Genomic DNA, 19,504 nt, shown 5'->3' with positions numbered 1-19,504 from the left:
AAAATACACGAAATTACAACCTCTTCGTGTGTGTTTCTTTTTCTTTTTCTTTTTATAACCATTCCAACGCCGATGCGCTGATCTTAATTACAGGACTCTGAATTAAACGCGAGTTTTTTTGGCAGGAGGATGGTATCAAAGGATGGAATGATTTTTTTTATTTTTTTAAATTAAAAAAAAAAGAAGAAAAAAACAAAACTGTGCGGTTTCGGGGAGGCGGAGCGCTGTCTCCACAGCCAGCTCCACGCTTTAGTAGAAGGCAGTCTAACCCGAACACTGCAGCGATCAGCCGGGGCGCAGCATCCACCATTCAAGGAACTGCAAGTACAGGAAGACGATCTAGGAGGCCCGAAGAAGGAAGGTAGGATGCTCTAAACTGTGCACTTGTGTCCTCATCTCTTCATCGCCAGCCTCCTGCGTGTGGCTTTAGTGCTGTTTCGGAAATTTCCATGGACTATTATGATCTTAACCGTCCTCTTGTCGCATTGTTGATCACTGAACTTTTTTTCCCAGTCTTGCATAGACAGTAACACATTTAGGCCATTTGTGAATTTCCTGCCTTTGAAGTGTTGATAGTAGAAGGCTCATCTTTTTACGCACGAATGCGTTATTATATATGGGGGGGGGTTGTTCAGCTTGATAATAGTGGACTGAAGAAAATTTTATACCGTGAGCATCAGGTGATGTTTTGACTGTTTCAATGCAAAATTCTACACACACTGAGTGGCTCACAGTCTACTTCTTGGGATACAGCTGTGGCTTTAATTTAATTTTAATAATTCAGTTGTCAATTGCCAGCCACATTAATGAAAGCAAGAGGGCTTAATTACAGGACATGAAATGACCTGTTGCCCCACCCAGGAGCCTCATATGTTGTAACATGTTAATGGGAACTGTGTGTGGGGCGCCACTGTGCTACCCTCCAAAAGTAAACTTCAGACCCAGCTGTATAACACATGTGACGCGGCCAAACGCTGCCCTGTAATATTGGGAAGGGAAGACACCCAGAAGTGAACCTGACATTACTGGCGAGTCCACCCACCGCTCAATAACCAGTGTGTGGTTATTTAATGCAGAAAAGTAGAGGAGACTCCAAGTGTGACTATTTTAAACAGTAAAACTGGGTGTCTTTGCAGGAAGAAGCAACAAAAAGTGTTGTTACGCTCAAACCCTGACCTTTCCCAACCCTAACTCTTCAAATAATCACTGTTCTGAAGTAACAAGTCATTTACTGTGGTAGTCCTTGCGTTAATAACATAAAGCTCAAAGATAAAACCTGAAAGTAATTAGAATGTAATAGCAACTCAGTTGTTCCTTAAGTACTTTTTTCATAGTGCAGACTTGATCAGTTTAACAAACATAGTATTTTTAATATGAATGATTATAACTTTTGAGTGCAAAGTCCATGTTTAGATTAAGTTCTAGTACACTCTATGACCCATATTCTGCACATTCAGTTATTCTATTGTTTTAAATAAACTGCTTAATATAACATTTGGAGTAAATGTTGGGTTTTTTTTAATGTAAACTTTCACTTTCATCAGAATTTAACATTAGCAGTCTTGAAATCTGGACATGCTTTAATGCTCTTCCCATGTCTTTCTGTGTATTTAACCATCTTTAACTGTCCCTTTGAAGTAGACTGTACTCAAGACATGGAACTAAAATGAGTGGACAACTATAGAAGCGTGTTATTACGAAAGCCTCGGGACTGAGTCCAGCCGTGGCGACCGTGCAGTAAAATACAGCCTTCAAGGCTACACGGTGGCTCCTCCTGAAATAACCTGAGAGAGTGGAGGCTGGCAAGTTATCCATTACAGTGCCACGACCACGTGAAATGGCTTTTTTCCCCTCTCCACCCTTTTTCCATCACTGTCCATCCTTTTACAAGCACTGGATGGGAAAACAGTGACAATCTCTGGGGAGGAGAGGACCAGTGGAAAGCTGACGCTCTGTTGACCTCCAGTGTTTTCACACTGAAAATAAACCTGTCATTTTTATTAAATGAAGTATTGATCTGTTGTATCAGAAGCTCAGAATAAATACAATGTAAAAAGATATGAATGTTGCCCTTTGCCAACAGCTTTGGAAAGTAAAATGAATATTTCTAACAAATGATGCTTCCACAGCCACTTTAGGACACAAATGTGATCTGGTGCACTACTAATGCCATTAATAATGTCTTTTAAAGTCCTCGGTCTACCTTGGATGGATTCACTTCCCTGTAGCTATCTGAATGGTCAACTCTAAACCCTGAGAATCAAATAGGCTTCTCTATAAATATAGTCCCAAGAGGGGGGTGAGAGCAGCAGTCTGAGGGCAGAGGTTAAAAGAGTCTCATTATTTAAAAAATTAACCTGTGTAACAGAGTCCAGATACACAGATCGGCTACAACAGCGCCGTGAACGATAATGATCACCTTGTTGCCGCGCGGTGCTCTGCTGGATGCTGACGTTCATGTGAATCTACGACATGTCCATCAAGGCAAAGCCTCGCCCGCCGCCCAGGGCGGGCCGTGACCTCGGTCAGCGAGCTGATGATGAATGAGACGGGACAAGCTTCTGTTCTGACAAAGTTGCACAGTCACTGTAACTGTAACCACCCCTCACTACAAAAACATTCATGTCTCATTCATGGACCCTGCAAAAGCACGAGTGATGCAGACCCAGGTGCTGCTTCCTGTATGTACGTTGAATCAAGAGATTACTGCTGTGACTGATAAATGCGAGCTGACAAACTATGGGTGTGTTTCTTTCAGATGATCAGAACATTGTGTCTCATTGAGAGACTCCAATCTGACATTAGCAGGTACATTTTTTAAGAGCAATTACATTTTTCAAAGGACCTTAATCGAGGCTGACTGCCTAAAAAGCTTCGAGGCAGCGTTTCCAGGGACCCTGGGTGCTCGCCGGCCGTGTCGTATTACCCAAATTCCTTTTGCCGCTCCCTGCCCACAATTTCATCTATCCAGTACACCAGAATAAAAGCTTTTTTTTTTTTTAAGGTTTCTACTCCTCAGTCTCAAAATATACTTTATATATTTGGCTTTATTGCTCAGTCTCCACATTTACTAAGGGAATGTTTTAAAATATACATGGAGGTGTGGTCTAAAATCCCATTTAATCAAAGTTTGATGATAGTTTGCAGAGTTCTCTGTTAGTTTGAGCACTATGTTGAAAAGCCTCATCCTCAAATGTATCATTATTTAAATACTGCACAAATCCACAGTACAGTACATCTGCACACACTTTCCGACCTCTTCAACTAAACAGACATTTGTGTGATCCGTCTCTCATTGCAATAGCATCTAGATCTTGTGTTGGAGGACACTCTGCTGCAAGCTTCCTGCACTGTAATAATATTTTCCCCAAAAAATTATTGATCTCAGGTAAACTGATCCTCTGGCTGTCTGTTGCAGAGCCGCAATCTGTCCATGTTTGTCTCCAGGCACACGTGTCATGCTCTGTGTGTCCCAGATGATATTTATTGTGATACATTTCAGTATCCTCAAATCCATTAATGGAGGAGCCGTTAAAGGGGCGACGAGCCTTTCAGACATGAAAGAAGGAAAGTGATCATCGCTCTGATGTTTTCAGCAGTCATTAAGAGTGAGAGCTCAACAACAAACACTGTAGAACCTTATGTGCTCCATCCAGTCTCCCATCTGGGTGTCATCTGACTCCCACTACACATTAATATTCTTCTTATTCTTCTTATTTTATTATTATTAATGATGATGATAATAATAATAATGATAGTAATTCTGTCTCATTTTGTTGAATAAAGGCTTTATTAGTGTGGCCGGAGCTTCATATCAGGTTACATCTTAAGAACCATTGTGACATCACTAATAAATGCACTTTTCAGTTTCACTATTCAGGAAGCAGAGAGCCTGGGATGATGTGGATTATAGCCCTTCTGATATTGTTAATGGTTTTCTTGACTTCTGAGGTTTTTTTCTTCAGCGAGGGATGTAAAACGGCTGCAGAGACAGAGAGGATTTGACTCTAGCCCAGGGGTGGGCAAACATTTTGATTCGTGGGCCACAATGGGTTCTAACATTTGACAAAGGGGCCGGATCAGGAGCAGATGGATGGATGGAGTGCTTTGGTAACCTCACCTCATTGGAGAAAAAATACACATCTTGGGATATGGAGAAAACATGTGCTTTAATTTCAAATGAAAATGAAGAGAAGCATTAAAACAAAATATATGACTTTGGAATGAGTCTTAAAACACTTAAAATCAAATGAATAAAATGTGCCTTTTAAAAAAAAAATTAATAACCATTTCTATTTTAAAGCACTGAAAGTTCTGTTATCCTTCAGGATATCACCATCACTCTCCTCCTGACTGTCTTTTTTCTAGTGGGAAAACACCAGAATTGCAGTGAAAATTTAACATTAACAAGGTTTATTCATTTAATTTTTCAAGTTTGGCGGGCCGGATTAAAATGTTTAACGGGCCGCGTGTGGCCCCCGGGCCTTAGTTTGCCCATGCCTGCTCTAGCCGCTGTCTGTTGGGGACAAAACCAAAGCAGTGCTGCGGAAAGGCTGGCAGACAACTGTCTGGCTTGTCCTGTTGAATGTCCACGCAGAGGAAAATATAACGCACCGTGCTAACTCACACAGCCACATGTACAACAGCTGTCTGCTATAAACTGTGAAAGTGCTTTTCAGTCACAATGGAATTTTAACCTGTGGAATCCAGAGCTACTAATAAAAGATAAAGTGTCTATCTGTGTCTAATCCCTTAGCCTGGAAACAAACGTAAATGGCAGTTTGTCCACTTTCTCATTGCATTAATTTGGCTGTTGGACCATGTTTCCACTGGCTGATTCAAGTGCTCCTTCAAACTGTTTCTGAGTGAAATATCCAATTACTTCAGACATAATTACTGGAAAATTTGCAAGCATTTGGTAACTTGTATCTAAAACTAGTTTTATAACTCGGAACATTTACCTGTCGTACATTTTCGATGTACCTGTAGCTTTTCTTTCTTCACATTAGGTTTTGTTACTCCCAAATAGTCCGTGTTTATGAAATGCACCTCGTAAAAACCTCCAAGTCCAATTTTATTTCCTCTGATGATAGGTGAAGAGCGTCAATCCAGGGGAGTGGTGTCTGTGGATGGACAGGTGCAGGCACTTATGGCATCACAGGAGCTTGTCGACACGAGGGACGCTGCACGCGACAGTCTCAATCCAGAAATGGAGGCCGGCAACAAGGGGACGGGTGGTAAAACGTGTCCGGTCCACGTCCCAGTGGCCGAGGACACAAAGAGGGGTTTTCGGAAAGGCATGGGAAGGCATAATGACTATGTAAAGATCTCGGTGCCAGAGTCCAGGGTGAACCCTCTGCCCATGGAGTGGTGGAAGACGGCGATCTCCTTCTTTTATGCCCTTTTTAACTTGGTCCTCACCACAGTCATCATCACCGTAGTTCACGAGAGAGTCCCACCCAAAGAGGTCAGCCCGCCTCTTCCTGACAAGTTCTTTGACTATATTGACAGGGTCAAGTGGGCGTTTACCGTCACGGAGATCAATGGCATGGTGCTGGTGACCATTTGGTTAATTCAGCTGTTCTTCTTCAGATACAAGTAAGGCACATTTCCTTGATTTAACAGTTGCGTCTCCAAAGTCTGGAGATGGTAGTCGTTTCTATTTTTCATATTTTTGTGTCAGTGACAAATATTGATTTTAGTGGCCTAGAACTGAAGAAAATCTGCAAATGAATTTTATTTTCAATCTGTAATGCACATTGTTTTTGATCTACGATGTCTGAAATGTGTCATTTCAGGTCAATAGCAAGCAGACGGTTTTTCTTCCTCATCGGCACTCTTTACTTGTACCGTTGTGTCACTATGTACATAACCACACTGCCTGTGCCGGGCATGCACATGACCTGTGCTCCTAAGGTGAGCAGCATGCAGTCGTATGATTCAAAGAGTTCAGGGAGTCTCTTGCATAAACTTATAGATTTATTCTCTGTCTTCTCCCAGCTCCACGGAGATTCCCAGGCAAAACTCCAGCGAATTTTGCAGTTGGTGTCAGGTGGAGGTTTGTCCATCACCGGCTCCCATCTCTTATGTGGAGACTTCCTCTACAGTGGACACACTGTGATGCTAACGCTCACCTACCTGTTTATAAAAGAGTGTGAGTACTCAAGGCACTGGTTTTTATAATCACTTGTCTACAGTAATGTAGTGCTATAAATATTTGGGCTTAGAAAGATCCCAGTAAGAGAAGAGTCGCCACTATTTCTTCTTTCAAGCACTCTTGTATGTATCGTATTTTTCCACACTAATGCCTTGACTCACACAAGATTCAATAAATTGTGCATTTGTGAAGCTTATAATGGTGAATTTCAATTTAAACAGTTTTATAGCTGATTGCTCACTCATTCTTTAAACTTAATGGACAATTTGGGGTGAGGAGTGTCTTCTTTTGAAGACTCGTGTTGTGGCCTTTTAACAAATGGGAACTTGTAAAGTTTTCCACATTTCAAAACTTGATGGCTAAGATGACACATTACAGCAGAATGTTTATGCCCATATTTTTAATCTGGAAACTTGTTGTCACTGAAATCTGTGCTGAACACCACAGATGGCTTTTTAAAAAAAGAAATGTGGAAAAAAAGAACATCAAAGATTTCCCCCGCATGCTGTCTCTCCCCGGCTTTCCCTCTAGACTCGCCACGGTCGTTTTGGTGGTACCATTTGATTTGCTGGCTGCTGAGTGCCGTGGGTGTGGTCTGCATCTTGGTGGCGCACGAGCACTACAGCGTGGACGTGGTCGTGGCCTATTTCATCACCTCCCGACTCTTCTGGTGGTACCACACCATGGCCAACTTACAGGTGTGAACCCAACGCTGCCCTGCGTTACTGTAACAGTGTCTCCGAACAGTAAACATGCCATTCCTGCATCATTTGTCTTCAGCAAGGAGGCTCATTTAGATTTATGATGAATAAAAACTTCAGTTATTTTCTTTGGCGAGAGCGTATCACCATTCAATTATGGGGTATTGCAGTTTTGCTTGCTGCAATCTCTCTTTTCACTTGCTTCGTCCCACTTTCAAACAAATCGATGCTGCTAAGACTTTGTAAAGCAAATGTGAGGCTTCTGTAGTCTTTTGCAGAATTCTTCCTTTGGTGTTATTATGCCTTCATCACGTCTCAGTCTGAAAACACTGGTAAAAGAAAAAGCAGTCTGTACTTACAGACTATTTTTGAAGGACGCCCAGTTGTTTTCTTGAGCTCAGATGGTTGAAGCCTCAAATTATCATCAAAGACATCTGTCCCTTATTTCATGTACAGGGAGATTTGAGTGGCCGGCTTTGACAAGAGGAATGCAAACAGCAAAAACACAAACAGCATTTCGAAGCCTTGTTTTAGTCTACAATGTGTTTGTTCACAAATACATGAAATACACTGCAGGACATCCAGATTTTACATCATACGCCTAATGTCATTGCTGATAAATATGCCTGCATATTGTGTATGAAACAAGACACAGAAATGATTTTTTTTTTACTGTGATTGATGTTTTACTCAACGTCTTGAGTAATAAATAAGTTAATTAATTACTACAATTGCTTAATCAAATTCATTCTTGATGTTAACTCATGACTAAGCAATAAAACAAAAATAAATCTAACAATTGTTTCGCAAAAACATGCTTTTAGTCTTCAGGCTTCTCTGATGTTGTTTGCATAAAATTGGCTGAGAGGGAAGGGAACTTTGGAGGTGGGAGTGAAGAAAATCAGCACAAACAACAATGAGTGATCAGTGGAAGCAAGAAAGCTGAGCACAAGCGAGAGACTGAGTGCGAGGCCTGTTGTTTTATGATTGCGTATTTAAAAATGTATGCTCTCAATTACAGATATCTCCCTATCTCATGCTCTAGCTGCTGTGTGAACGTGCACAACAATCCACCACAACAGGAAAGTGTAGCAAACCCTTTTGTTTCTGTTGACAGACGCTAAAATGTTCGCCCAACAACTACCTCACCAACACCTGGTGGAACCCACTCTTCAACTTTCTAGAGAGGAACGTGCAAACGGCGGTGCCGTGCTCCTACAGCTGGCCCATCACCTGGCCCCCCAACTGCCTTAAGAACCCCTGCAAGAAGTACTCGATGGTGCAGAGCACACGAGAGGAGTAACAAGGGTGGCCATAATGCAGCTGCTAAACAACCTGGGTGGATTCAGTTTATTCAGTCTTATACACAGTCATCTAAAAGAACCCATGCTGTGTCTGTGTTATTTATCAGTGTAATTTATTTGTAACATCTGCAGAACCTTTACTGATTTTGTGACAGATACCATGGTGGGTTTCCAGTGAACTTGTTTGTAGTTTATGTGCAGACTCATTGTGTTTTCATGCATTTGTGTTGTGTTATTTTAAATATTCTTCCATTACTCTTAACATGTATACATTAAACTAAGTGTGATATCAGTATGCTCCAGTCACAAGGTGCCTTAGTGTGTTCAATGTCAGTAGGTATCCCAAAATTATCATTATTATATAAAATATACTTTGTGTGTATTTTTCTAATTATTATTATTTTTTATTCATTTAAGTGGCCTTGAGGATACATGTCCTAGCTTGTAGTTGCAACATTGTAAGATTCTATTAAAATGCAACGTTCCAGTGCTGCCCTGTTTTTGGGTTCCCCCCCCCCCCCCAAGTTTTCAATGAGAACTTTCAGCTCACTCTGAGCTCAGCTCACTTTTGAGCCTGAGTGTGTGTTCTCTGCATTAGAATCTTTAATTAATTAACGTTGAAAGACAAACGATGGCTGTGTGCGTCTGTGAGGGTAAAATAATAAAAACACGCTGCGTCACTGGCCAAAAAACTCTAAATATCATCTCCTGGTTTGTATTTATTTTGGACTACCGATCCCATTGCGAACCGACTGCAAAGATTTTGGCATAGTCTTCCAATCTAACCAATCACAGAAGGCCACACCTGTGTCAGCCAATCAGCGTGTCGGCAAGCGTGTGACGTTGCACCAGCGTTTTCATCAAAACAGGAAGTGTTTATATTTGTCACGACCCGTTCTTACTTCTGATTTCCCTCTTAATAAACGACCACATTGAAAAATGGGGTAGTGATACAAGCTTACTGTTGCAGTTTGTTTTCACTCTGCCAACATGATGTCGCTGTCATGGCTGCAGAGTTTGAGCAGTTCCATTCTCACTCTGGTAATAATGATAATATTGCACCACCTGTTTAAATGTTATCAAAAAAGGCATGGATTCGCAAATATCCCCCCAGGTCCGAAGCCGTGGCCGGTCGTCGGTAACTTTGGTGGCTTTCTCGTCCCGTCTGCGATCCGGAAAAGGTTTGGATCAAAAGCAGAAGGACCCGCAAAGAACGCCGCGGCAGTTCTGACGGAGCTAGCTAAAGTTTATGGAAATGTGTACAGTATTTACGTCGGCAGTCAGCTGGTCGTCGTTCTAAATGGTTACAAAGTGGTCAGAGATGCTCTGTCGAACCATCCCGACGTGTTTTCCGACCGACCAGACATTCCTGCCATCAGTATCATGACTAAACGCAAAGGTAAAAATAAAATTAAAAACCATACATTCATAAGGTAAATAGATGCTGTGATCAGGTAATAATTAGGAGTGTTTGACTGCTAATACAGGTTGACATGAATTTATTTTCCAATTTTTTTCTGTGTTAAGTTTTGATTGAATTATGACAGATGAAATTAAATGGCTCTTGACAATAATGAAAACCCAATACATCACCCACTGTCCTTGGACCTGACGTGATCTTTTTCTGTGATTTATTTAAATTTCAGGAATAGTATTTGCACCTTACGGCCCTTTGTGGCAAAAGCATCGCAGGTTCTGCCTCAGCACACTCAGAAACTTTGGCCTGGGGAGGTTGGGCTTGGAGCCGTGCATCGTGGAAGGCCTCACCAACATCAAAACCGAGCTTCTGCGACTGGAGGAGGAGTCCGGCGGCGCCGGTGTCGACCCGGCTCCAGTCATCAGCAACGCCGTGTCAAATGTCATCTGCTCCCTGGTCCTTGGTCACCGCTTCAATCACGATGACCAAGAGTTCCGTAGCATGCTGCGCCTGATGGATCGAGGGTTGGAAATCTGCGTCAACAGCCCCGCGGTCCTCATCAACGTCTTTCCACTGCTCTACCACCTGCCGTTCGGGGTCTTCAGGGAGTTACGGCAGGTGGAACGAGACATCACAGCATTTCTCAAGAGGTTTATAGCAAATCACCAGGAAACGTTGGATCCCAACAACCCGAGGGACCTCACAGACATGTACCTGAAGGAGATATCGGCCAGGCAGGAGGCTGGAGACGTGGACAGTGGCTTTACAGAAGATTACCTTTTCTATATCATAGGAGATCTCTTCATTGCCGGTACTGACACCACCGCTAATTCTGTTTTGTGGGTTATTCTCTACATGGCCTCATACCCCGATATCCAAGGTAAAGTTAATATCTTTTTTTCTGAGTGGGGCGATTTTGCCTCAGCAGCTCAGATGTATGATGGATCCAAGACAATTTTGCTGAAGCACAATTATTTGTCTTTAATTCTTCCCTTTTGATTCCAGACAAGGTCCAAGCAGAGATCGATGGAGTGGTGGGGCCACTCCGCACCCCATCCTTGTCTGATAAAGGAAAGCTTCCTTTTACTGAAGCCGCCATCATGGAGGTGCAGAGACTGACCACTGTGGTTCCTCTGGCGATTCCTCACATGACCTCTGAAACAATAGGTAACCTTAACCCACCGCCTGACCCTTGTTTATGGGTTTGGTGAAGCCAAGGTTTCAGACATTTAACTTAAAGAAACAGTGATGTAATGAGATAAATACTGATGCTTATTAATTCAACAGGATCAGGTTATTTACTGATGATCTCTATTACAGAGTTCATGGGCTACACTATCCCCAAGGGGACGGTTGTTTTGCCGAACCTTTGGTCTGTGCATCGAGATCCTACTGAGTGGGATGATCCAGACTCCTTTGACCCCACACGTTTCTTAGACGAAGACGGGACATTACTCCGAAAAGAATGTTTCATTCCGTTTGGAATTGGTAGGCTATTTCAGACGATCGCCGGTGCTTCCCAATGGTCATGTTCTAAACCGACTTCTAAACTCTGTTTGTGACCGTGCAACCTATGTTGTTGTTTTTTTTTGTGCCTTCAGGTCGCAGGGTGTGCATGGGTGCACAACTGGCCAAGATGGAGCTGTTCCTGACTGTCACCAACCTACTTCAGACCTTCCACTTCAGACTACCAGAGGGAGCCCCTCGCCCCCCCCTGCAGGGGCGTTTTGGCCTGACGCTGGCGCCCTGCCCCTACACTGTGTGTATAAACCCTCGATGATGAGCCAGAGGCAGAACAGAGAGTTGAACCAGCGCTGATTCTTTTCTGCTGCTTGATCCCGTGAATAGATTTTTAAAATAAAAAGGCTTTCTTTTCAGGTTTATTTCAGAAATTGAGGTGCTTTGTTTGTTTTAAGATCTGTTTTTAGGCTCAACATGTAAAGAAACAACACCGTGACCCCTTAGCAGAGCAACTGCAATGATTTAATGACATAACAAATGGCTTGTTTTTAGCCAGTGGTCGATTCAGATTATGATTTGAGATGAACCACAAATACTGAATACCTGGCTCCATGTATAAATCAGGCTATGCATATAATTTTACTACTACTGGCGTCACGAACAAAGGCGGTCCCTTGTTTATGACGTCAACTGCTGTGATTGGCTCAGAAGGCCCGGAGCTTGGACACGTGATCGTCAACCTTCCACCTACTTTCCAAGTCGAGCTTGTTTCACTGAAGTCCTGATCGCAGTGTCACAGAAACCATGGCTTTCTTCACTCGGCAGCTCTGCAGACATTTTTCCTCCTCGGCCGTCAGGAATGTTGTCATTAAAAATGTAACAATCATCGGAGGAGGACAGATGGGTGCAGGAATAGCTCAGGTAAGCGACGGATCTAAGTTAAGTAGCTCCAACTTAGCTTCTTCACAGTTAACCAGATGTCATGACATTAACTGTAACCATGCGTGGTTATTTGTTTTTAAATTTAATCGCTCCAATTCTCAGAAATAATGCAGCGTGGTCCATGATAAATGACGTAACCAAACACACCGGTATTAATACCCCTTTCCGTGGTCTCCGCCACATTTTATTCCGTTTTATTACATTTAACTTGTGTGCAGGTGCAGGGGAAAATTTTGCCCAAGGGTGTTTTTTAAGTCGCTCCTGTATTAACTGGGTGTTAATAGCTATAGGATTGTCAGGTCTACCAAACAGGAAATAGACCACAGCCGTGACCTTTACCCGGAAATACTTTTGAGAAAAGAAAGGCTCAGTAATTGTTTATTTAAAAAAAGGAAAGAGTGAAACATTCAGGGTCTTAAGTAGCTGGTTTATGTTGTATTTCTTTTTATTCATGATATTTATTGAAACATTGACCTTAGTAGAGAACATATGCGAAAATAAAACTTTCAGTGGTACTGTAAAAAAAACATGCGCAACGCAATTAAGAGCAAAATCGAATACTTGTTGTATTTAAACACGTTCTAAGTGTCATTGTAATGGAATTTTTATTATCAAGTGCATGCATTTTGCTGCATAAGTGCAATTTAATTTGGCTTTATAGTTGTTGATATATAGTTCATAAATAATTGACTTGCAGAAACGTTGCATATTGTGAGTGTATTGTTGTCATTTATTTATACTTAAGTTGTGTTGCCTCCTGTCTGTCCCTCTTTAAGTCATTACCTACAGCACCACCTAAGTTTAATGTGCTTAATTAATTGTATTTCTTTTAGATCGTGATGTAATAACTTAATGTCCTATATGACTGACATTTATGACAGAAATACCTGTAGTTATAGAACTTCGCCACAAGGCGTCACTGTCTACCTGTGGTCCATGTCTATTCTGCGTTGCAAAGGTTGCTGCTACAACTGGACACTCGGTGACGCTGGTGGACACGAGTGACGACATCCTTAAAACGGCTGTTAAAGGAATTGAAGGTAGCCTGAAAAGAGTAGTGAAGAAGAAGTTTGCTGATAAGCCAGAGGTAAGAATGAGTAAATCACTGGACAAGTATTCAAAAGTAAAGGCAGCAAGAGAGACAAATGTGCGGCACTATTGAAGGATGCTGCATTTTCAGGCAGGTGAAGAATTCATCCAGAAGGTCCTGCGGAATGTGTCGACGTCCACAGACTCTGGATCTGCAGCTCAGAGGTCGGACCTCGTGTTGGAGGCCATTGTGGAAAATCTGAAAATCAAACAGGACATCTTTCATCAGCTTGACAAGGTGGCGCCAGAGTGAGTACTGTCCCATTTGTGCTCCACCACACAGACCGTTCATGGAAAAGCTCTCACGCACGGTGTTTTTCCAGACACACAATATTTGCAAGCAACACGTCCTCACTGCCCATCACCGACATCGCCAGCACCACCTCCAGGTTGGACAGATTTGGCGGCCTTCACTTCTTCAACCCTGTCCCCATGATGAAGCTTGTAGAGGTGAAACATGAGGGGGAGGAATGATAAAGCAAAGGCCAGGACTATTGCTAACCTCTAGATTTACACTCACTCAAGTTGGCATTTTTCTTAGGTTGTCGCAACTTCTGCAACAAGCAAGGAGACGTTTGACTCCCTCCTGAACTTCAGCAAAGTGCTCGGGAAGACACCGGTGTCCTGTAAGGTATGAGGTGCTATCCGATTTAAAGCCCACAGAAAGTCCCTCTCAACTTCACCCCATATTTCTTTCTGCAGGACTCACCAGGATTCATTGTGAACCGCCTACTTGTTCCTTACTTGGTCGAGGCCGTCCGGTTACATGAGCGAGGTACGTGCACCCGCATGGGATGTCCATGTGGAGTCAGTTTTAGGCTGCAGGTTCCCTCGGTGTGCTTCATCCTGACTGCCGACCATATCCATTTTAAATACAGGGTCTACTGGCTGCTGTTAAACACAGCATCACGTAACATCAAGAAGTATCGAGTAATAAAAATATGCTAATGAGCTAAAGTCTAACAGAGCTGTCAGGCGTGCGATGGCGTGATGACTTCCCAGGTTCCTCTGAGCAACATGTTTGTTCTGGGGTCACCGTCAGGTCATGGATCCAAAGAAGACGTCGACATCGCCATGAAGCTGGGCGCAGGCCACCCCATGGGGCCCTTTGAGCTGGCGGATTACGTAGGGTTGGACACCATCAAGTTCATTATCGATGGTGAGTGGAATAATAAAGCGTTGGGGTCACTGAAACGATGAGGTCAACGCCAAACCCTTTTCCTTCTTTCTAATTACAGGTTGGAGTGCGAAGGATCCCAGCAACCCGCTGTTTGCCCCGATTGAGATGCTCAACAAATTGGTCGCAGAGGGCAAATTGGGCAAAAAGACTGGAGAAGGATTTTACAAATACAAGTAATGTCGGCCTGGTGGGGATATTCACCAAGAAATAAGTCAGAAACAATTGATCAGCGAATTTGCTGAACAGGAAATGGAAAATGTGCCTGCAGACCTTACACTTAAGGTTCATCTTACATTTGTATGCTCGAGATTAAATCAGATAAAGCACTTGATGTCTGTTTTCATCTCTGGAGAGAGTCGACCTATAGAATAACTCAGATTATTGTTGAAAAAACACAAAAGATTGTGCAGGTCTGGCAGAATTTTGAATTGGTTTTACTGGCTGGTCTAACTTATTGTGGCCACGGGGTGGCGCTGTTTCGCCGTGAGAATATTTGTACGAGTGCCTAAATTAGACCATTATCATGTTTTGCTTCAAACTTGACTTCACATCTTTTCCAAAGACGACTGATCAAATGAGCCAATGGTGCCTTTTTATTTTTCTTACAAAAGGGGGGAAAAAAAAAAACCAAAACGTTGAAACATTTCAAATATGACCACTTGGGAAGCAAAATGCTATGCCAAGATGATAGCGACCCAAAACATTAAAAAAAGAGAATTCATCAAGTAATACTAAAATAGAACATTGAAATCAAAATGTTACAGAGATGCTTGCATGGAATAAACAACATGGCAAAAGACCACACTATTAGCTACCAGAGAGAAAAGACAAAGGTCCATTGCAAGAAAAGAGACTGCCAAGTGCTGGGGTAAATATATATATCTGTTTCATTTGTCACGTGTTTAGAACAATAAAATATAGGCCTCTGAGCTAACACTCTCGCCTTTTGTCCTAATGTTGCCTGCAAAAATACCAAGAAAATTGACATATCCTGACAGATTTTAAAAAGTACACATACTGAGCATTATTTTACATCTGAGCAAGACTCGAGGTCACTATTTGTTACAAATAGTTATCAAAAGAAGCCTTAAGTTTCAATTTTCTGCAAGACGCTTCAACAAGAAAAATGGCTTTCCTGTGTCCAAAGCTTATTTTTTTATATATATATATATATATATACCAGTATATTAAAAAATAAAAAAAACACTAAAATATACACCGAGAAATCGAAACAAGGGTTCAAAATACAAAAAAGCATTCAAAATAAAAGTCTAAAATGAAAAGCAAATCAAAGCGTTGATCCTTTTTTTGCACCGAGCGGTGGACGGCGAGCTAAAATGGCGTCTTGAGGACGTTTCTTAGACGAGATGAGATCCCTCCATCTTCCTTTAGTGCAGTGTAAAAAGAGGTGTTTGGTCGACTGGGCGAGAGCCCAAGAAATGGTCTCAGGAGGTGGTGGTTGGGGCGGAGGTGGAGGTGCCCCGGGAACGAATATTCGGCCCAATGAACCCAAAAGAACCGAGGATACAAATAAATTACACGAGCTCGGAGGCGAGTGTTTGGAGTGTTTGGGCGGTGCAGTGAAGGAGTTTGTGTCGCTGATTCTTTATTTTTTGGCGTTTTTTTCTTCTTTTTTCAGTGCAGTGTCGTTATTACAGCCGAGGAGAGACGGACGCCACAACCGAGGCGGTCCGGGGGGCGTGGTTTACATGGTGGTGCTCCTACTAAACGTGATTGTCTTGTTCAGTTCAGTGTCTCTACAGCAGGCGCCTTCGTGGGAGGGGGAAGGGTCAGGCGGCGCGGGGGTCAGGTGAGGTTGGCAAAGTGGGGGGTCGTGTGGGGGCGGTCCTCTGAGAACTGGAGGCTTCAGGTTGGAAGTTTAAGGGTCTTCATGGAATCTTAACAGGCCTCCATCTCCAGCAGAGGCCCAGTAGCTGCTGCCTTTGCTTTGCACGTGGAGAAATTGCTACGTTTTCCTCCTGAAGAAGAAGAAAGACAGGAGACGAATCAACGGGGGGCCGATCAAATACACATTCAGACTAAAGATATTCAGGTCAGGACGACTGGAAGCGGGTCGAGTGGCCTCAAACGAGTCATTTATTAGCGAAGGTCGGCTCATTTCCGTCCAAGTAACTGAGTTTTTACGTCTTCCAGTATTGGGCTGGCTGAATGAAAGCGTTCGCTGTAAAGTAGAGCAAAGGCCTGAACTCCGGAGGGGTTAGAGGTCGCCGACAGGATGTGGGCCGGCCTCGCTTTGATCTGCTCTAAGATGGGGGGGGTTGCTGTGACCCGGCTGGCAGCGCTCCACTCGTCTCTGCCCTCCTCTGACCGGCTCCGTCCTCCTCTCGCTCTCACACGTCGGCGACCCCGATTGTGTCGTTCCTGCTTGACATTAGCGGCGCCGCTGTAGGTGGCCACCGGGCGAGCGAACGGACCCACCAGGTAGTCCAAACTTTCTATTTCTATCGACGTTAAAAGCCATCAGAGCTCATGAGACCCAGCCGCTGCTATATTTATCCACGTGCGCGCGTGAAAGCGACACCTGTCTGCTCACTCAACTTCACAGGGATCTCAGAGCGAGCTCCTTTTCTTGACGGGGAAATTGTCAAGTCTGAAAGGGAGGGGTGAAAAAAGCATTCTCTTTCCCCGTGATCAGGGCTCGAGCTAACGTAACAAAGTTAGCTTCAGTTATTGACAAGCCAAGGAGTTATTTTAGACCCGGGAAGCATCAAATAGAATGTGTGATCAAAGGGGAGCGGCGGAGACAGAGGTGGATGGATGCCTCCTGCGACTAAAAAAGATGGATGTTTTGTGAAGATGAGAACGGGAAAAGAAACAGTATTAAGTTTGCTTTTTCCCTTGTGGCAAAGCCAAGAGTGTGTTTTTGTAGGAGAGAAGTCAGCTGAGGCCTGCTGCACACTCACACACACACTCACACACACACTGCTGTAGATTTTTTTGCCACATGTGGATAAAAGGGAACAGGACAGAGGCCATCTTTCCCGAGGAGACCTGACCCTGAGCTGAGCTGGGGGGCGAGAGCAGCCGAGCACCTGGAGGGAAAGAGAGCGCCCCTGTCGCCTTTATTCACCTCCGCCGCGCTCCCGCTCTTTTCATCCAAGGATCTTGAACCGGACCCGCACGCCCAGTACTGCACCCCATTTCCTGGGGAGCACTTTTCCTTCCCCTCCCCTATCTCAGACATGAAAAGCTCCGGCCTTCCTGCCTGGGGAGGAAGCCTGAGGGCCAGTTGGCGTTGAGTGCTCAAATGTGCAATGGTGGTGGGGGGGGGGGGGATTGGCGCTAAGAGCAGGGGGGTGTGTGTTTGTGTGGTGGTTGGTTGTAAGGGGCACGGGGCCAGCACTTCACAAGGTCCAGCCGACACAAACACTGCGATTCAGGAGCAACTTGACCCTCTTCTCCTCTCCTCTCCTCTCCTCTCCTCTCCTCTCCTCTCCTCTCCTCTCCTCTCCTCTCCTCTCCTCCCCTCCCCTCCCCAGGAATGCCGGCTGGACGTTTTTTGAGGGTTTTTTTTGCAGGAAATGAAACGCTCCTCTGTTCAGAGGGCTAGCGAGGCTTTAGCCCCCTCACGCCGACCGCTCCATTCCTTTCCCTCTACAGGGAGGAGGAGGGGGGAAAGTCGCACATGCCCTCGCCCGGCTTTTGAAGTGTGGGAGGTTAAGATAACTGGCACGGCCTCACGTCTCAATCGCCGCTTTCACCTCGCGAGCCAAATCAAAGTGCTTGCAGCTGGGGTCCACCTGCCTTATAGCCTCCTAACCTCCAAACCCAGCAACCCACCCACCTCCTGGGCTCCCTCCTCCTCCCTCCTGACACGCAGCTCTGGGGGTTCATTCAGTGCCATTAAAAAGGAAAACACCACCGACAAATTACAGTGAAAAGAAGCCAAGTGTCTCCAGCACAGGCCTGACTGAGGGGGTTAGAAGAAGAAAATAGGTTGAAAGCTATAAAAATGCAGAATAAGTTGTTTGAATCATCTGCTCCCAAAGTCAAAAGTTACACTTTTTGGAGTGATTGTGATGGACCACTTCTGTCATCAGCTACACGTCACCTTAATTCCCACTGAAAATGCCACTTGTTCAGTCTCCCTCTTGTCCATGGACAGATTTCATAAAACTGCATTTTCCCTTCAAACAATGTCGATGAGGGAGCGTGCTGCAACTTTCTTTGTTTCTCAGCAGTCTCCAGTTCAGGGAAGAGTAGATGCTTAAAGAAAGCTATGAAGCCTGGTTTACTTCACACTGAGGTCCGTTTATGACCTCATCCACATATTCAGGTCGATGTCCCATCCCTCTCACTACAGCGTCTGTGATGATGCAGATGTTGATATATGTGTGCATCTCTGGTGTCTCCATTAAGATCCGATTAGTCTTCTCAAGCTCATTTCCCCCTCTTTTTTACTGAATTAATGGATTTTTTTTACTGCAGATTCCAAGAGCAGCTCAGACCGTCGCCCTTGAGAGACTGCATTACTGCCACAAACCACCAGATGTCACTGTTCACACTATAAATGAAGACAGAGGCATCAGAAAACCCCAAAGTTTCAGTCTTCATCCACCCACCAGGTCAAGCCAGTTGGTTGGATTGAAAACAATCTTTAACAAGTGGAATGAAGTTGAAGGAGAGGAAAATGAAGCCCACAGAGCTCTTTTGATTTGCGACGCATTCCCATTTACATCCGGGTTTGATGCGGACGTGATGTATCCCAGGGCAACCTTGAAAGAACGAATTCGAAGCTGTCCTTGCTACATTTTGGAAGCATAAACATTCACATATCCATGTGGTCCGGCGTCATCTAGTGCGCAAAAAACTTGAAAGTAACAGAAGGAGTAAAGGAGGCCGTTGTTCTTGAACTTATTTACAGAGCTAACTTCGTTTGAAAAGGAGCTTCCTCTGTAAACAGGCGGCAGAGAAGCTCTTAAAATTTCGGAGTGTCAGCAGTTTCTTTAACTGGGAGACCTTTAACAAAAAGTAGCCGTTTTGAAATAGAGAAAGCTTTGAAATGTTTGACCCCCCCAGTCCAGACACAGACTCGAGGGAGGTGGTATCGTTAGAAAGGGAACTACACGGGCGAGGAGAAAGACGAGGGAAGTCCGTCCGTCTTAAATGTGGGAGGGGAGGCAAAGGGTGGGTCTGGTTTTGGTCAAAAGGGGGGGGATGGGGATTCACCCCAAACCTCAGGCATTTGTGGGCGAAACTAGTCTGGTTCAGGAGGGTGTGGGAGGATGAGAC

At 44.0% G+C, this 19,504-nt stretch overlaps 4 protein-coding genes across 12 annotated transcripts in view; 3 read left to right on the top strand and 1 right to left on the bottom strand.

Annotated features, from left to right (window-relative positions):
- Nucleotides 1-264: 264 nt before the first annotated feature.
- Nucleotides 265-8,457, top strand: sgms2a (sphingomyelin synthase 2a). Its single transcript, XM_003972394.3, has 6 exons — nt 265-361; nt 5,094-5,598; nt 5,799-5,916; nt 6,001-6,154; nt 6,689-6,855; nt 7,976-8,457. The coding sequence occupies exons 2-6, from the start codon at nt 5,150-5,152 to the stop codon at nt 8,159-8,161; spliced, it is 1,074 nt and encodes a 357-aa protein (XP_003972443.1). The 5' UTR covers nt 265-361; nt 5,094-5,149; the 3' UTR covers nt 8,162-8,457.
- A 456-nt stretch (nt 8,458-8,913) lies between these two features.
- cyp2u1 (cytochrome P450, family 2, subfamily U, polypeptide 1) lies at nt 8,914-11,467 on the top strand. Of its 2 annotated transcripts, XM_011612900.2 has the most exons (6): nt 8,915-9,203; nt 9,277-9,561; nt 9,809-10,459; nt 10,585-10,746; nt 10,900-11,067; nt 11,181-11,467. In XM_011612900.2, exons 1-6 carry the CDS (start codon nt 9,167-9,169, stop codon nt 11,357-11,359), a joined length of 1,482 nt encoding a protein of 493 aa, XP_011611202.2. In that variant the 5' UTR covers nt 8,915-9,166; the 3' UTR covers nt 11,360-11,467. The 2 variants fall into 2 exon arrangements, with proteins under 2 accessions (XP_011611201.2, XP_011611202.2); XM_011612899.2 differs by having other exon boundaries at nt 8,914-9,561.
- A 330-nt stretch (nt 11,468-11,797) lies between these two features.
- Nucleotides 11,798-14,582, top strand: hadh (hydroxyacyl-CoA dehydrogenase). Its single transcript, XM_003972395.3, has 8 exons — nt 11,798-11,961; nt 12,941-13,069; nt 13,163-13,320; nt 13,395-13,521; nt 13,613-13,702; nt 13,774-13,846; nt 14,114-14,230; nt 14,310-14,582. The coding sequence occupies exons 1-8, from the start codon at nt 11,845-11,847 to the stop codon at nt 14,426-14,428; spliced, it is 930 nt and encodes a 309-aa protein (XP_003972444.2). The 5' UTR covers nt 11,798-11,844; the 3' UTR covers nt 14,429-14,582.
- Nucleotides 14,583-14,821: 239 nt separating this feature from the next.
- lef1 (lymphoid enhancer-binding factor 1) overlaps nt 14,822-19,504 on the bottom strand; it is a 34,057-nt gene continuing 29,374 nt past the window's right edge. For all 8 annotated transcript variants that reach the window (XM_029851116.1, XM_029851113.1, XM_029851114.1 and 5 more), the window contains one exon: nt 14,822-16,230. In XM_029851116.1, the coding sequence (XP_029706976.1) occupies nt 16,151-16,230 (80 nt within the window). In that variant the 3' untranslated portion in view covers nt 14,822-16,150. The remainder of the gene's footprint in view (nt 16,231-19,504) is intronic.

The sequence above is a fragment of the Takifugu rubripes genome, chromosome 17 (genome assembly GCF_901000725.2).
Source record: "Takifugu rubripes chromosome 17, fTakRub1.2, whole genome shotgun sequence".
NCBI lineage: Eukaryota > Metazoa > Chordata > Actinopteri > Tetraodontiformes > Tetraodontidae > Takifugu > Takifugu rubripes.
Note: the sequence above shows the minus strand (reverse complement) of the source record. Positions and strands in the feature narration are given on the sequence as shown.

Bases quoted from the DNA above. Each gene is read 5' to 3' on its own strand.
- sgms2a (XM_003972394.3), top strand. From the start codon at position 5,150: ATGGCATCACAGGAGCTTGTCGACACGAGGGACGCTGCACGCGACAGT. The intron at 5,917-6,000 runs GTGAGCAGCATG...GTCTTCTCCCAG, and splicing joins ACATGACCTGTGCTCCTAAG to CTCCACGGAGATTCCCAGGC. The intron at 6,856-7,975 runs GTGTGAACCCAA...TTCTGTTGACAG, and splicing joins ACACCATGGCCAACTTACAG to ACGCTAAAATGTTCGCCCAA.
- cyp2u1 (XM_011612899.2), top strand. From the start codon at position 9,153: ATGATGTCGCTGTCATGGCTGCAGAGTTTGAGCAGTTCCATTCTCACT. The intron at 10,747-10,899 runs GTAACCTTAACC...TCTCTATTACAG, and splicing joins CATGACCTCTGAAACAATAG to AGTTCATGGGCTACACTATC. The intron at 11,068-11,180 runs GTAGGCTATTTC...TTGTGCCTTCAG, and splicing joins TTTCATTCCGTTTGGAATTG to GTCGCAGGGTGTGCATGGGT.
- hadh (XM_003972395.3), top strand. From the start codon at position 11,845: ATGGCTTTCTTCACTCGGCAGCTCTGCAGACATTTTTCCTCCTCGGCC. The intron at 13,321-13,394 runs GTGAGTACTGTC...GTGTTTTTCCAG, and splicing joins CTTGACAAGGTGGCGCCAGA to ACACACAATATTTGCAAGCA. The intron at 14,231-14,309 runs GTGAGTGGAATA...TTCTAATTACAG, and splicing joins CATCAAGTTCATTATCGATG to GTTGGAGTGCGAAGGATCCC.